The sequence below is a fragment of the Saccopteryx bilineata genome, chromosome 11, assembly GCF_036850765.1.
Source record: "Saccopteryx bilineata isolate mSacBil1 chromosome 11, mSacBil1_pri_phased_curated, whole genome shotgun sequence".
Lineage (NCBI taxonomy): Eukaryota > Metazoa > Chordata > Mammalia > Chiroptera > Emballonuridae > Saccopteryx > Saccopteryx bilineata.
This window is the reverse complement of record NC_089500.1, coordinates 51,705,000-51,721,147: the sequence shown is the minus strand read 5'-3', so window position 1 is coordinate 51,721,147 and position 16,148 is coordinate 51,705,000. Positions and strand designations below refer to the sequence as shown.

The window sequence follows — 16,148 nt, the reverse complement described above, 5'->3', positions numbered from 1 at the left end:
AGACAGTCTCTTACATTCTTTTAATGTTGGTGCTCTTTTAACCCCTATTGTCAAATGCTCTGTGTCTGTCCTTACTACTAACGTGCCGAAAGGTCACAAGAAGATATCTCTTCCATGCAGTAGTCTTCAATTGTTGCGAACACACCTATCATGTCCCAGCTAAGGATGCTCTTCTCCAGGTGACATGCTACCTTTATCTAGTTCATTTATGTCAAGATTTCCAGGCTCTCCATTACCTTGATGACTTGAGTTGCCCCTGTGTCTAAGCTGTGCTCCTTTGATGGGGTATATCTACAAGGAATTGTGAAATCAGTAAAAATGTCAGTGTACACTGAAAATGGTGTTTTCTACGGAGCTCTAAGAGGTGACTTTCCTCTTTTGATTTTGAGGCTGCCGTCCAATCATAGGTACTGTGCCATGGAGCTGGGGAACAGGAGACTGGGTGTGTCTCCAAGTTAAATTACCACAGACCCCACTCTTTCATTGATAGTCAGTAGTTTTCCTTGAATAAATAATTTTCATTTGTTCTCTGCCTTTGGTTTTCAGAGTTCTGAAATCATTGATTTCCATAGATTTGCCTTCTTTTCTTGTCTTTTTTTTACAATTGCTTTTGTGTAGAATTAAATCCATCAAAGTCCTCTGCCTTTCTAAGAGTTTCACCCTATATATAGCATTTTTTGCTCTTTTATCTTGAATACTATTTTTCCCATAAGACCTGTATTGACAAGAGAATTGAAAATACATGCCAACACAAAAATTTATGCATGATTATTGTAATGCCCGTGGTTGAGGCTGGGCAGGTTCACATTGGATTGGGCAGTGGAGAAACTGCGGAATTGGAAAGTGTCTGGCCATTACTTGTTTATTGGAGGCTTGCAGAGATGGGCGGGCAAGCAAATAAGCAAAGAAAAAGTGCTTTTCGCAGTGGAGAGCAAGGGGTCAGGAAAACCACCCCTGATGGTGGCAGCTGAGGGAATCAGAACCATACCTGGCATTGACGGGAGAGTGATCTGGGAGAATTGCCACAGAGGGAAAACAGCCATAGTTTCCCATAGAGATACACACGTGCTTTCTGCCACATCTCACGCACTAATTGTGTAAAGTGCTTGCAGCTGAAAAACCAGTGAACAAGCCTAACACAGCTGTTTTCTTTACAATTATTCACAAGCAAGATTTGTATTAGCCAAAAAAGTGGAAACAAACTAAATATTCATCAGCTGGTAAATGGACAAATAAATTGTGATATAAATCCCTACAATGGAATATAATTCTTCCATAAAAAGAAATGAAGTACTGATACATACTACAATATGGATGAACCTTATAAACATCCTGATAAGTGAAAGAAACCATTTGCATAATTCCACATTTTATGACTCTATATATATGAAATGTCCCAAACAACCAAAGGCATACTGAGTTAGAGACAGAAAGCTGATTAGTGGTTTCCAAGGGTTAGGGATGGGAAGAGTGAAGAGTGACTACAAATGGATACAGGAATTGGGAAGGGGGGGTCAGAGTTAATTAAAATATTCTAAAATTAATTAAATAGTGGTTATGGAGATTCCAAGATGGCAACAGAGAGGGAGAAGTTCCAGCTGTAACCTCTCGGGTCCAAACTGGTGCTATAACTAAATTTAAAAACAATCATCTTGAAAAACCAACTTTGGACTAAACGAAGAGGAGTCTATGACCAAGGATCACTGAAAAAACCACACCGAGACTGGTAGGAAGGGCACAGATGCAGAATGGCTGCCCCGCTCCCAGGAATGAGTGGCAGCTGAGGGTCCAGAGGGAATCTCACTGTGGGGAGGTTTGCCCTGAGAAGGGAGGATCCTAAGTCCCAGGCTGGTGCCCGAGATCCAAGAAGAGGTGCCCACATAGCATTTGGTTGTCAAGAGCTAAGGTTTCTGTTTGCAAGAAAGAGATGGGACCTCTTAGAGACACAGGCTCCACCTTAAAGGGCCAACACAGAAAATCTTGGCCACAGCCACTTACCAGGGGGTCCAGCAGGGAGAACTGAGAGGACTAGAATCGTGTGAGGAGAGTGTGAAGTTGGTGGTCCAGGGAGAGACACTGTGGGGGACAGCCACCAGAACCCTGTGCTGAATCATTCTCCAATACTGCAGTCACCATCTCTCTTGGGTGGGACAGTCCCCTCCACATAGCATCAGCCTGGAGGAAAGCAATTGTCCCACCCTCAGTATCTCTCCTTTCCCAACCTATGGAGACTGGGCAGTTCTGAGAAGTCAGCCAGGAGGCAGGGGGTGCTTCAGTGACCACACACTCTCGAGACTATGACTGGTACTTCCACCTCATGGGAGACTCAGTAGAAACTGTCCAGACTGCGGGCAGACCACATCTCTGGGTCTCAGAGGCCACACCCACTGGACTCCTGGGGGCCACACCCTACTGAAGTCTGTGAAAAAAGTCCGGACAGGCTGACATCTGGGGCCGAGGAGTGGAGCTACACCCACCACCCTTTCTAATCCCTGAATTTCCACAGGCTCTAGACTTTACCAGAGGTTTTATTTCAGTGGCCAAGCCCAAAAGGCAGCCAGAAGATAGAGGCAGCAGGAGGCGATCCTCGGGAAACTTGGGCCTTTTGCTGACCCTCCCCCAGGCTCAGTGTGGATGAAAGCCAGCTCAGATGTGTGGTTTGCCATTTCCATGTGCACCTAGGCCCAGCAGAGGCAACCACATACTCTGGTTCACTTATAACTCCAACAAGGGCCAGTCAATGAGCAGTGTCATGCACTGGTCTGCACTGGGTTCCCTCCAGAGAGGCCCAGGGCCAGCATATCCAGTGACCAGCTGCAGAGAGCATCAGAGCAGGACCCAACTATGCTTGCTAGTGTCCAAAGGGAAGGCTCCTCAGACACTGGGCCCCGCTGAGGCAGGTCCTTATTTCTGTGGTCAGCATCTGCACAGCAGCCTGTGCTTGCATTGGACAGGGTAGAGCTTCACAGTCAGCCAGACCGGGTCCCAGATACCCTGCCCCACTGGGCTAGGTTCTACAGGGGGGAGGATGAGAGGTCTGGAGCATGTAATGGTCAATTGAACTACCCTCTCATTCATTTATGTATTTAGCCATTCATCTATTCATGAGATGATTCATGTGCAGTGCCTAGAATAAAGACAGCACTTAAGGAAGACTTAGGTATTGTTATTAACCATTAAAAAAATTGAAATACCAGCGTACCAGTGTGTAACAAAATGACTGAAACACTGATTCTATCTTCTAAGAGCTCAGCAATTTAAGAGTTCACAGACATGTAGCAAAAAATGACAACAATGAGAAAAGTGCTTAACAGAGAAATATAAAACACTATCAGAGTATAGTTGGAGAAGTACTTCATTTAGCCTGGGAAGAACAGAGGAGGCTTTCTGAAGATCATTGACCTAAACAAACGATCTAACATCTAGTGACCTGCTAAATCAGTTGAAGTAAGAGTTTTTTGGGTAGAAAATGGAGAAAGGAGCATATTTCAAGAAAACAAACAACAACAAAAAAGCCAGCATGTGTAAAGATAAATTAGTAGGAAAACTATGCATGGTATGTGAGGAAGTAGCAAAGTGATAGCAGAAAAGTAGGGAGTTTAGACTTCCTCTGGTGGGTGAGGAGGATTCGCAGAAGGATGTTAAGCAGGAGAGTGTCCTTTCAGGAGCAGGAAAAAAGAAATGCATTTGAGGGCACATGCTGGTCACAGGGAGCCTGGTTTAGCAGGGTCAAAACAAAGTCTGAACCAAAGTAATGGAGCAAGAAGCATTAGAAAGATAAGAAGAAGAGTAATATTAAATGTGTACAAGAAGTAAAACAAAAAATTCAATGGTCAGTAGAATTTGGACAGTTAAGAAAAGAGACTGGATAAACATGGATTTCTAGCTTGGTAATGGGTAAATTTCAGAGCCATTCAACTCAATGTGGAATAAAAGAAAAAGAATTTGAGGGAAAAGGTAATGTGTTCATATAGGGGGCCATAATAATTTTTTTTTAATTTTTTTAAAATTATTTTTATTTATTTATTCATTTTAGAGGAGAGAGAGAAAGAGAGAGAGAGAGCGAGAGAGAAAGAAGGGGGGAGGAGCAGGAAGCTTCAACTCCCATATGTGCCTTGACCGGGTAAGCCCAGGGTTTTGAACCAGCAACCTCAGCGTTCCAGGTTGACGCTTTATCCACTGCGCCACCACACGTCAAGCAATAATGATTTTTTGATACCTATGGAATTCCTAGGCAGAAATGTATAATAATTAATTAAAAGTTTAGTTTTAAAGTTTTGGAGAAAGCTATGGGCTACAGATAGATTTGTGAGTTGTCAGAATAAAGTTAGTAGTATAAGCCATTGACCCAAGAAAAATTATATATACAGGGTAGGGCAAAAGTAGGTTTACAGTTTTTCACGTGGACAATAATTAATAAATAATAATACAATATAAACTCTGTGTTTTGCAAACTCACAACTATAAGCCTGCTTTTGCCCCAACCTGTATTTAAAATGTACAATGACCAGGTTAATTAAAACATCTGTCAACTCACAGTTACCTTTTTGTGTGTGTGGTGACACTACTTAAGATCTATTTTCAAATACCGTGTAATCTCACTTATATGTGGAATCTAAAAACTGAAATTCCTAGACATAGGAAACAGATTGGTGGTTGACAGAGGTGAGGTGGGTTGAACAAACTTCCAGTTATAAAGTATAAGTCATGCAGATGTGATGTATAGCATGGTGGCTATAGTTAATAATATTGTAGTATATATTGCAAAGTTGCTAAAAAAAATAAATCTTAAAAGTTCTCATTACAAGAAAAAAAATGGTAGCTATGTGAAGTGATAGATGTTAACTAGACTTACTGTGGTGAACATTTCACAATATATACAAATCTGGAATCATTATTATGCTGTACACCTGAAATAAATTTAATGTTATATGTCAGTTATACCTCAATATTAAAATTTAAAAAAAGATCTTTGTTAGTTAATTTCAAGTACACAACACATTATTATTAACCATTATCATTGTGCTATACATTAGATCCCAATCTCCAGAGCTTATTTAGCTAATGAAGTTACATTTTCAGTAATAAAGTTAGTCATTTTCTCTTTTGGGGCACATTCACTAAGATTTCATGGTCTGGGTATGATTGTGTTTTCCCTTCTTTGCAATGGCAGCCTTCTGAACTGGGCCAGGCTTGTGTCTATGGCTGCCTCACAGCCTTGGAGGGTATCTCATCTTTGGTTGTATGTAGTTAAAGGACATGATAATAAATGGGACCTGGGACCCAACCGGGCAAAAAATTCAGTTCAGTTCTGATAAGCCAAGAGAGGCGAACTGAGCATAAGTTATTTAGTGTGATAAGTAGGCAAAGATGAATACCATTTGAATAAGTCAACAGCAAAAAAGTAATCTAACATGAGAGCTAACATTTCTGAATATACACATTCCCTTTCCTCTAAACAAATCAACTTTCTTTTGAGGTAAACATAAAGTAATCAGTGCATTACTTTGGATGTTTTTTAATGAGTGTTTCCACATCAGGGGCACATATACCTACTGTACTGACAGCTGTGGGCTCTGCTCTCTAAATGAACAAGATTTTTGTTTCCCTTATATTTAGTTTATTATTGAAGTATGTGTTGCTTTACCAGGAATGCCTCTCTAAAATAGAACAGCCTTTCTGGATGGTTTTTCTCTTTAAAATTTGGGGATTCTGCCTGGCGTCAGAACAAGTGGCCAAGGTGAAGGATTGTGGCAGTGGTGCCTCATTTCCCCATCGCAGCCAGCAGACACTCATTTTTCAAAGCAGCGGACATTCACTTCTTCCTTTGAATATAGGCCATTTATTCAATAGCCACCCCTTCTGCTGCCCTGATAACCATTTGGAACAGCTCACTATTTATGGTGGCAATATCATTGCTCTGGGTCAGGTTGCAACACAGCCAAAGAAACATATTTGTCATCTGCCTCTCAGGTTCTAAAGAGAGGTGAACTTCAGGTTATACTGCGTCTAGCTAGGACTCTCTTTTCCTAGAAGAGATTGTAAAGGGAAAATTAATTCTTCCATTTGTCTGTTGGTCAGGATTTTGAGCATGGGCTTTTTTATAATAACCCACTGTGACTCACCATAATAAGATATAACACATGGGAAATATAATATTTTCTTGACATGGCAGAGGCGTTTGCATGTTTGGCAGCTACTTGAAGGCTCCACGGGGAACATGTTCTCGAACAGTCAGTTTTTCTTTTGTAATAGTAAAATACCTAAAAGTGTTATTTGTCAAGTTCCAGATCTGTTTTAATTTGGTTCCCTCCCTCGGTACAATTGCAAAACCTGACTGCTAATCATATTCCCTGGGTTTAGTATTATTGAGTATATCTTTCTCAGCTATTATATTTAAGTATCTTCATACAAGTTTCAAGGATGGATGCGCTATAACACATTGCTAAGAGGACTTTTGGAATATGAAGACTCTTTACCATCTGAGGACATGGACATAGATGTGTATGGATCTGATGTGCAAATGGCATCTTATTTTGTATCAACATTTCCCTAGCTACTAGTGACACTGAACGTATAATATTTTGATATGCATGGTGACATATAAATTTATTTTCCTGTGAATTTATGTATCTATTTTTCTGTGATTACTTCTTTATAGCCTTTCCCTATTTTATTTGAATTGGTTGTATTAGTTTTTATTCATTTTTAAGTCTACTTTACATAGGATGGCTGTGAACTCTTTTTGTTATATTGTGTAGTGTTGCAAACATGTTCCCTACTCAGTGATTATTTTTCTTAACTTTGTTTCATGCCATTTAGGTTGAACATCATGCCTATAAAATCTTTCTCCACCATTTTTCTTTGCATTTCTTAAAGCCTTTTTCATTGCCTTCCATAAGGCTTTATAGTTTGTTTGTTTTCAGAAAAGTCTAGTAAATATCTTTAATTTGTAGGTATAGAAATTATTATTAAATATATTCTTCTATATCATATTATACTGCTTTACATTTATAAATATTGTTACATTCTAATAAAAAATTCTGTGGGAATTTTTATTGAAATTGAATTAAATTTATAAATTAATTAAGGGAAATGTTCATTTTTATTACAATATTTATTCAGGAAAAGTGTTCTCCTTCATAGTTGTTTAGATCTTGTGTATATTGCCTGCCATGAAGTTTTATCGTTTTCTTTATAATATTCTGGTGCATTTCTCTTTTGTAATTTCTATTTTTTTATGGTGTTTTGCCACATTGAATGGAGTTTTTAAATTAAAATTTCTGTTTAGTGAAAGCACAGAAAAGAAAGGGGCACAGAGGAAAACTGACAAATTACACAGGACAGAATTCTGGGGCAGGACAGTCACATCTATTGTCCCCCTCCCCAGGATGCCTAGGAAAAGGTGATGGACGAAATTGTTTCATGGGTTGAAAGAATTTAATTGCTCTCTAATATCGCCAGACCTTGATGATTTCCTGTGAAGAGATTTCTTTCTGAGACACTGTGCAGGAGTTTAGCAACCAGAGGAGGGCATTTATATTATTTGCCCCCACACTGAAGGTGCCACATCAGTTACTGTCCTGCCACATCTGATTACTTGTCTGCATGTTAGCACATGACTAAATGCACCCCTTTCATTGTTCTCTTCCAGGATTTCCAATGAACACTCCCCCAAACTCCAGATCCGGAGTCACAGTTACCTGAGGGCAGTAAGTGAAGTCTCCATCAACCGAAGCCTAGACAGCCTTGACCCTGCAGGCCTGCTCACGTCACCAAAGTTCCGCTCCAGAAATGAGAGCTACATGCGAGCCATGAGCACCATCAGCCAGGTCAGCACCGTGGCCATGGGCCATTAACTGCACAGGGGTTAGTGGACACTGAGAGCACAGGAAGTGAGGAGGCGGCCACTCCGCCAGACCATGCTGAATCGGGCAGGAGGTCTGCTCCAAATACTACTTGCATTCAGCCCCTGCCAGCATCTGGTATCAACAGTCTACTAGCGGGTGCAGGGTCCTCTGCAGATAAATAAAGCACATCAGGGGAGTCCTTGGAAATTCATGAGCAGGCTCTCAGCACCAGCAAATTTGTCAGCAAAATGTCAATGGATAACACTTTAGTTGTAAGATGTTTGAAGGATAGAAAGACAATGTTGACATCTCTGGAAAAATCAAGACAGAGTCTAACCATAAAAGTACAAGTATTTAGTAGGTCATCAAGCCAGGGACCCAGGCACAAGAAATGAGATACAATGTCTTTACTTTAGCTGGGTCCTAGGTGAATATTGTGACTTGGTGATGAGACAGAAGCCCACTTCTAAGACCTGGTACAGGATCAGGAATGAAGACTCAAAAAAGGTGACTTATTTAGCTAAAACTTTTCTAGTATGTCCCATCCAGAGTCTCACAGGGTTTGAGAGACAGGTGTACTGCCTGAGGTCAAGGGTGGAAAGAAGCCAGGACTCTGAGGGGGCCTGACTTTGCAGCATTTGGGGACCACCAGAGAAGCAGGTGAGGCCTCAGCTTCTTCTGAAAGGACAGAAAGAAAGGTCTGTATTTAATGATCAACACTTATTTTAGGAACACTTTGTTTACATTTATATCACAATTTAAAAAATAAGTACCATATGTTTGTTCAGCTAATATTTATTGAATGAAATCATGGGCTAGATTTTGCAAGTTACTCAGTGATGAATGAAACATAATCCCTGTCTCACCCAAAGCCTGATGGAGAACATACAAAATCATAAAAGGGCTATCATGAACATTATTTACCTAACACTATAAAAGGTAGGTAGGATAAGAATTAACAATAAAAGTCACATTTACTGAGTCAGATACTGTGCCAACTGCTCTATATTTTTAAAATATTAGTCCTTATAAACACCTGTAAGATATGTAAGTAACCAGATGTTAAATGAGACTGTCTTTATGGTTATAAAATTGTCAATAAGATCCTAAGGAGAAAAAGATATTAAGTATTCAGATTCTAAAGAGAGAGCTTCTGGCCATGAGGGGTAGGAATGTGCATTTTAACAAATAAAGTAGTATTTGATTCTTGACTTTGAAAATATGCTAGCATATACAAGGAATAGAAAATGCTCTAGTTTGGGTGGAGCTTAGAATACCTGTAGAGGCAGCAATGGGGAATCTATTCTGAATTTTGTTCTAGAGACATTTTTATACAAATGGTTTTGCATGCCAGGCCCAGGGGACTGGACTTTATTTATTAGAAATAGATTGATGGAAGATTAATTAAAAGTTCAGCTTTTAAGCAACCAAGAGATGTGATCAGAACTTTGATGTGGGATAATTAATCTGGCAAAAAATATATATAAGAAATATTGGAGATAGTGAAAGACTGGAGGCAGAGAAGCTAGTTTGGAAGACAGACATTGTGGTCATCAGTTGAATTAATGATATTGGGGGTGCTGTGGCTGATGATGGTGGTGATGATAGTAGAGATGGTGGCAATAGTGGTAATGGTGGTAGAGATGGTGGTAATGATGGTGATGCTGGTGGTGATAGTAATGGTGATGGCAGAGATGGTGGTGTGATAGTGGTGTTGGTGGTGATAGTGGTGGTGATAGTAGAGATGGTGGTTTGGTAGTGGTGTTGGAGATGATGGTGGTGCTGGTGGTGATAGTGGTGGTGATAGTAGAGATGGTGGTGTGATAGTGGTGTTGGAGATGATGGTGGTGCTGGTGGTGATAGTGGTGGTGATGGCAGAATGGTGGTGTGATAGTGGTGTTGGAGATGATGGTGGTGCTGGTGGTGATAGTGGTGGTGATAGTAGAGATGGTGGTGTGATAGTGGTGTTGGAGATGATGGTGGTGCTGGTGATGATAGTGGTGGTGATGGCAGGGATGGTGGTGTGATAGTGGTGTTGGAGATGATGGTGGTGCTGGTGATGATAGTGGTGGTGATGGCAGGGATGGTGGTGTGATAGTGGTGTTGGAGATGATGGTGGTGCTGGTGGTGATGGTGGTGATGGCAGATATGGTGGTGTGATAGTGGTGTTGGAGATGATGGTGGTGCTGGTGGTGATAGTGGTGGTGATGGCAGAGATGGTGGTGTGATAGTGGTGCTGGTGGTGATAGTGGTGATGATAGTAGAAATGGTGGTGTGATAGTGGTATTGGAGATGGTAGTGCTGGTGGTGATAGTGGTGATGATAGTAGAGATGGTGGTGTGGTAGTGGTGTTGGAGATGATGGTGGTGCTGGTGGTGATAGTGGTGGTGATAGTAGAGATGGTGGTGTGATAGTGGTGTTGGAGATGATGGTGGTGCTGGTGATGATAGTGGTGGTGATGGCAGGGATGGTGGTGTGATAGTGGTGTTGGAGATGATGGTGGTGCTGGTGGTGATAGTGGTGGTGATAGTAGAGATGGTGGTGTGATAGTGGTGTTGGAGATGATGGTGGTGCTGGTGGTGATAGTGGTGGTGATGGCAGAGATGGTGGTGTGATAGTGGTGCTGGTGGTGATAGTGGTGATGATAGTAGAAATGGTGGTGTGATAGTGGTATTGGAGATGGTAGTGCTGGTGGTGATAGTGGTGATGATAGTAGAGATGGTGGTGTGGTAGTGGTGTTGGAGATGATGGTGGTGCTGGTGGTGATAGTGGTGGTGATAGTAGAGATGGTGGTGTGATAGTGGTGTTGGAGATGATGGTGGTGCTGGTGGTGATAGTGGTGGTGATGGCAGAGATGGTGGTGTGATAGTGGTGTTGGAGATGATGGTGGTGCTGGTGGTGATAGTGGTGGTGATGGCAGAGATGGTGGTGTGATAGTGGTGCTGGTGGTGATAGTGGTGATGATAGTAGAGATGGTGGTGTGGTAGTGGTGTTGGAGATGATGGTGGTGCTGGTGGTGATAGTGGTGGTAATAGTAGAGATGGTGGTGTGATAGTGGTGTTGGAGATGATGGTGGTGCTGGTGGTGATAGCGATGGTGATGGCAGATATGGTGGTGTGATAGTGGTGTTGGAGATGATGGTGGTGCTGGTGGTGATAGTGGTGGTGATAGCAGAGATGGTGGTGTGATAGTGATGTTGGTGGTGATAGTGGTGGTGATAGTAGAGATGGTGGCTTGGTAGTGGTGTTGGAGATGATGGTGGTGCTGGTGGTGATAGTGATGGTGATGGCAGATATGGTGGTGTGATAGTGGTATTGGAGATGATGGTGGTGCTGGTGGTGATAGTGGTGGTGATAGCAGAGATGGTGGTGTGATAGTGATGTTGGTGGTGATAGTAGAGATGGTGGCTTGGTAGTGGTGTTGGAGATGATGGTGGTGCTGGTGGTGATAGTGGTGGTGATGGCAGGGATGGTGATGTGATAGTGGTGTTGGAGATGATGGTGGTGCTGGTGGTGATAGCGGTGGTGATAGTAAAGATGGTGGTGTGATAGTGGTGTTGGAGATGATGGTGGTGCTGGTGGTGATGGTGGTGATGGCAGATATGGTGGTGTGATAGTGGTGTTGGAGATGATGGTGGTGCTGGTGGTGATAGTGGTGGTGATGGCAGAGATGGTGGTGTGATAGTGGTGTTGGAGATGATGGTGGTGCTGGTGGTGATAGCGGTGGTGATGGCAGAGATGGTGGTGTGATAGTGGTGTTGGAGATGATGGTGGTGCTGGTGGTGATGGTGGTGATGGCAGATATGGTGGTGTGATAGTGGTGTTGGAGATGATGGTGGTGCTGGTGGTGATAGTGGTGGTGATGGCAGAGATGGTGGTGTGATAGTGGTGCTGGTGGTGATAGTGGTGATGATAGTAGAGATGGTGGTGTGATAGTGGTATTGGAGATGGTAGTGCTGGTGGTGATAGTGGTGATGATAGTAGAGATGGTGGTGTGGTAGTGGTGTTGGAGATGATGGTGGTGCTGGTGGTGATAGTGGTGGTGATAGTAGAGATGGTGGTGTGATAGTGGTGTTGGAGATGATGGTGGTGCTGGTGGTGATAGTGGTGGTGATGGCAGAGATGGTGGTGTGATAGTGGTGTTGGAGATGATGGTGGTGCTGGTGGTGATAGCGGTGGTGATGGCAGAGATGGTGGTGTGATAGTGGTGCTGGTGGTGATAGTGGTGATGATAGTAGAGATGGTGGTGTGATAGTGGTATTGGAGATGGTAGTGCTGGTGGTGATAGTGGTGATGATAGTAGAGATGGTGGTGTAGTAGTGGTGTTGGAGATGATGGTGGTGCTGGTGGTGATAGTGGTGGTAATAGTAGAGATGGTGGTGTGATAGTGGTGTTGGAGATGATGGTGGTGCTGGTGGTGATAGTGATGGTGATGGCAGATATGGTGGTGTGATAGTGGTGTTGGAGATGATGGTGGTGCTGGTGGTGATAGTGGTGGTGATAGCAGAGATGGTGGTGTGATAGTGATGTTGGTGGTGATAGTGGTGGTGATAGTAGAGATGGTGGCTTGGTAGTGGTGTTGGAGATGATGGTGGTGCTAGTGGTGATAGTGATGGTGATGGCAGAGATGGTGGTGTGATAGTGGTGCTGGTGGTGATAGTGGTGATGATAGTAGAAATGGTGGTGTGATAGTGGTATTGGAGATGGTAGTGCTGGTGGTGATAGTGGTGATGATAGTAGAGATGGTGGTGTGGTAGTGGTGTTGGAGATGATGGTGGTGCTGGTGGTGATAGTGGTGGTGATGGCAGAGATGGTGGTGTGATAGTGGTGCTGGTGGTGATAGTGGTGATGATAGTAGAAATGGTGGTGTGATAGTGGTATTGGAGATGGTAGTGCTGGTGGTGATAGTGGTGATGATAGTAGAGATGGTGGTGTGGTAGTGGTGTTGGAGATGATGGTGGTGCTGGTGGTGATAGTGGTGGTGATAGTAGAGATGGTGGTGTGATAGTGGTGTTGGAGATGATGGTGGTGCTGGTGGTGATAGTGGTGGTGATGGCAGAGATGGTGGTGTGATAGTGGTGTTGGAGATGATGGTGGTGCTGGTGGTGATAGTGGTGGTGATGGCAGAGATGGTGGTGTGATAGTGGTGCTGGTGGTGATAGTGGTGATGATAGTAGAGATGGTGGTGTGGTAGTGGTGTTGGAGATGATGGTGGTGCTGGTGGTGATAGTGGTGGTAATAGTAGAGATGGTGGTGTGATAGTGGTGTTGGAGATGATGGTGGTGCTGGTGGTGATAGCGATGGTGATGGCAGATATGGTGGTGTGATAGTGGTGTTGGAGATGATGGTGGTGCTGGTGGTGATAGTGGTGGTGATAGCAGAGATGGTGGTGTGATAGTGATGTTGGTGGTGATAGTGGTGGTGATAGTAGAGATGGTGGCTTGGTAGTGGTGTTGGAGATGATGGTGGTGCTGGTGGTGATAGTGATGGTGATGGCAGATATGGTGGTGTGATAGTGGTATTGGAGATGATGGTGGTGCTGGTGGTGATAGTGGTGGTGATAGCAGAGATGGTGGTGTGATAGTGATGTTGGTGGTGATAGTAGAGATGGTGGCTTGGTAGTGGTGTTGGAGATGATGGTGGTGCTGGTGGTGATAGTGGTGGTGATGGCAGGGATGGTGGTGTGATAGTGGTGTTGGAGATGATGGTGGTGCTGGTGGTGATAGCGGTGGTGATAGTAAAGATGGTGGTGTGATAGTGGTGTTGGAGATGATGGTGGTGCTGGTGGTGATGGTGGTGATGGCAGATATGGTGGTGTGATAGTGGTGTTGGAGATGATGGTGGTGCTGGTGGTGATAGTGGTGGTGATGGCAGAGATGGTGGTGTGATAGTGGTGTTGGAGATGATGGTGGTGCTGGTGGTGATAGCGGTGGTGATGGCAGAGATGGTGGTGTGATAGTGGTGTTGGAGATGATGGTGGTGCTGGTGGTGATGGTGGTGATGGCAGATATGGTGGTGTGATAGTGGTGTTGGAGATGATGGTGGTGCTGGTGGTGATAGTGGTGGTGATGGCAGAGATGGTGGTGTGATAGTGGTGCTGGTGGTGATAGTGGTGATGATAGTAGAGATGGTGGTGTGATAGTGGTATTGGAGATGGTAGTGCTGGTGGTGATAGTGGTGATGATAGTAGAGATGGTGGTGTGGTAGTGGTGTTGGAGATGATGGTGGTGCTGGTGGTGATAGTGGTGGTGATAGTAGAGATGGTGGTGTGATAGTGGTGTTGGAGATGATGGTGGTGCTGGTGGTGATAGTGGTGGTGATGGCAGAGATGGTGGTGTGATAGTGGTGTTGGAGATGATGGTGGTGCTGGTGGTGATAGCGGTGGTGATGGCAGAGATGGTGGTGTGATAGTGGTGCTGGTGGTGATAGTGGTGATGATAGTAGAGATGGTGGTGTGATAGTGGTATTGGAGATGGTAGTGCTGGTGGTGATAGTGGTGATGATAGTAGAGATGGTGGTGTGGTAGTGGTGTTGGAGATGATGGTGGTGCTGGTGGTGATAGTGGTGGTAATAGTAGAGATGGTGGTGTGATAGTGGTGTTGGAGATGATGGTGGTGCTGGTGGTGATAGTGATGGTGATGGCAGATATGGTGGTGTGATAGTGGTGTTGGAGATGATGGTGGTGCTGGTGGTGATAGTGGTGGTGATAGCAGAGATGGTGGTGTGATAGTGATGTTGGTGGTGATAGTGTTGGTGATAGTAGAGATGGTGGCTTGGTAGTGGTGTTGGAGATGATGGTGGTGCTAGTGGTGATAGTGATGGTGATGGCAGATATGGTGGTGTGATAGTGGTATTGGAGATGATGGTGGTGCTGGTGGTGATAGTGGTGGTGATAGTAGAGATGGTGGTGTGATAGTGGTGTTGGAGATGATGGTGGTGCTGGTGGTGATAGCGGTGGTGATGGCAGATATGGTGGTGTGGTAGTGGTGTTGGAGATGGTAGTGCTGGTGGTGATAGTGGTGTTGATGGCAGATATGGTGGTGTGATAGTGGTATTGGAGATGATGGTGGTGCTGGTGGTGATAGTGGTGGTGATAGTAGAGATGGTGGTGTGGTAGTGGTGTTGGAGATGGTAGTGCTGGTGGTGATAGTAGAGATGGTGGTGTGGTAGTGGTGTTGGAGATGATGGTGGTGCTGATGGTGATAGCAGATATGGTGGTGTGGTAGTGGTGTTGGAGATGGTAGTGTTGGTGGTGATAGTGGTGGTGATGGCAGAGATGATGGTCATGGTAGTAATGGCAGTAATGCTGGTATAGCATGGTGATAGTGTATAGTGTGGTGTCAGTATAGATGAAAAAATATGCATTCGAACAAAAAAATAACAAAACTTTAAGCTAAGCACTGAAGCATCTCCTATCTGTAAGAATGAGACCCTAAAATAGAACCACAACTCTCACCTTGTCCCTGCTCTCTGATCTTCACACATTCCTAATGAGCAAGGAAAGGCAGTGACCATAGTAATGTTCCAAGAGCAGGGCAGCATGGGAATCAGGGGAAACTGGCATGTGAAATTTCAACATTTTCTCACTGTACATTTCTTTACTTTAAAGACATCTCCAAGAACGTGCACACTTATTTGTGCTAGCTAATGCTGTCCAGTGATCGCAGAAACCCAACTCTCAGGAAAACAGTTGGTACCTCATTTGGTGAAATTTGGACTTGTCTTGTCTTTACTTTGTCACAACAAACCATATAGTGTAAAATTTAAAACTTCTTTAAACTTATCTTTATTCTGGACAGCCTCATAATCACATAGTCTTCTAGAATTGTAAAGTCATCTATTAATCCAGCTGTCATGTGAGCAGAATACATCAGTGAGGTTAAAATTTTTTATTGGGAAAAAAATGTTTATACACATTCACTGCTTTTATAGTTTCACACATTTAAAACAGGTGCATATGTCACTTCCTCCCTCAGGACATGTGCCTATGCAACTGCCTACTTGTCCCTGTGTCATATACAATATATGACCTTCTTTAAGAAAATATCACTCCCTAGTGACAGTTTAATAAGATATCAACAAGTTACTGAAGAAACACATTGGGCCCTGATGCTACAGCAGGCCATGCTCTGTATAGTTCAGTGGCATAATCACTTCACCTTAAGTAAAATACAGAAAGAACAGCCATCCTAAATGGATTCCTGGTGACACATCATTTTTCTAGTTCTATATTCAATTTTCAGGTAACACAGTATTTTTAAGGATAACTTCAATTTTCAATTGCAATACCAACATTGTC

At 43.4% G+C, this 16,148-nt stretch overlaps 1 protein-coding gene across 6 annotated transcripts in view; it reads left to right on the top strand.

Moving 5' to 3' along the window:
- Positions 1–16,148, top strand: part of DLGAP1 (DLG associated protein 1) — a 986,787-nt gene that overhangs the window by 777,805 nt on the left and 192,834 nt on the right. For all 6 annotated transcript variants that reach the window (XM_066246182.1, XM_066246181.1, XM_066246185.1 and 3 more), the window contains one exon: positions 7,655–7,832. In XM_066246182.1, the coding sequence (XP_066102279.1) occupies positions 7,655–7,832 (178 nt within the window). The remainder of the gene's footprint in view (positions 1–7,654; positions 7,833–16,148) is intronic.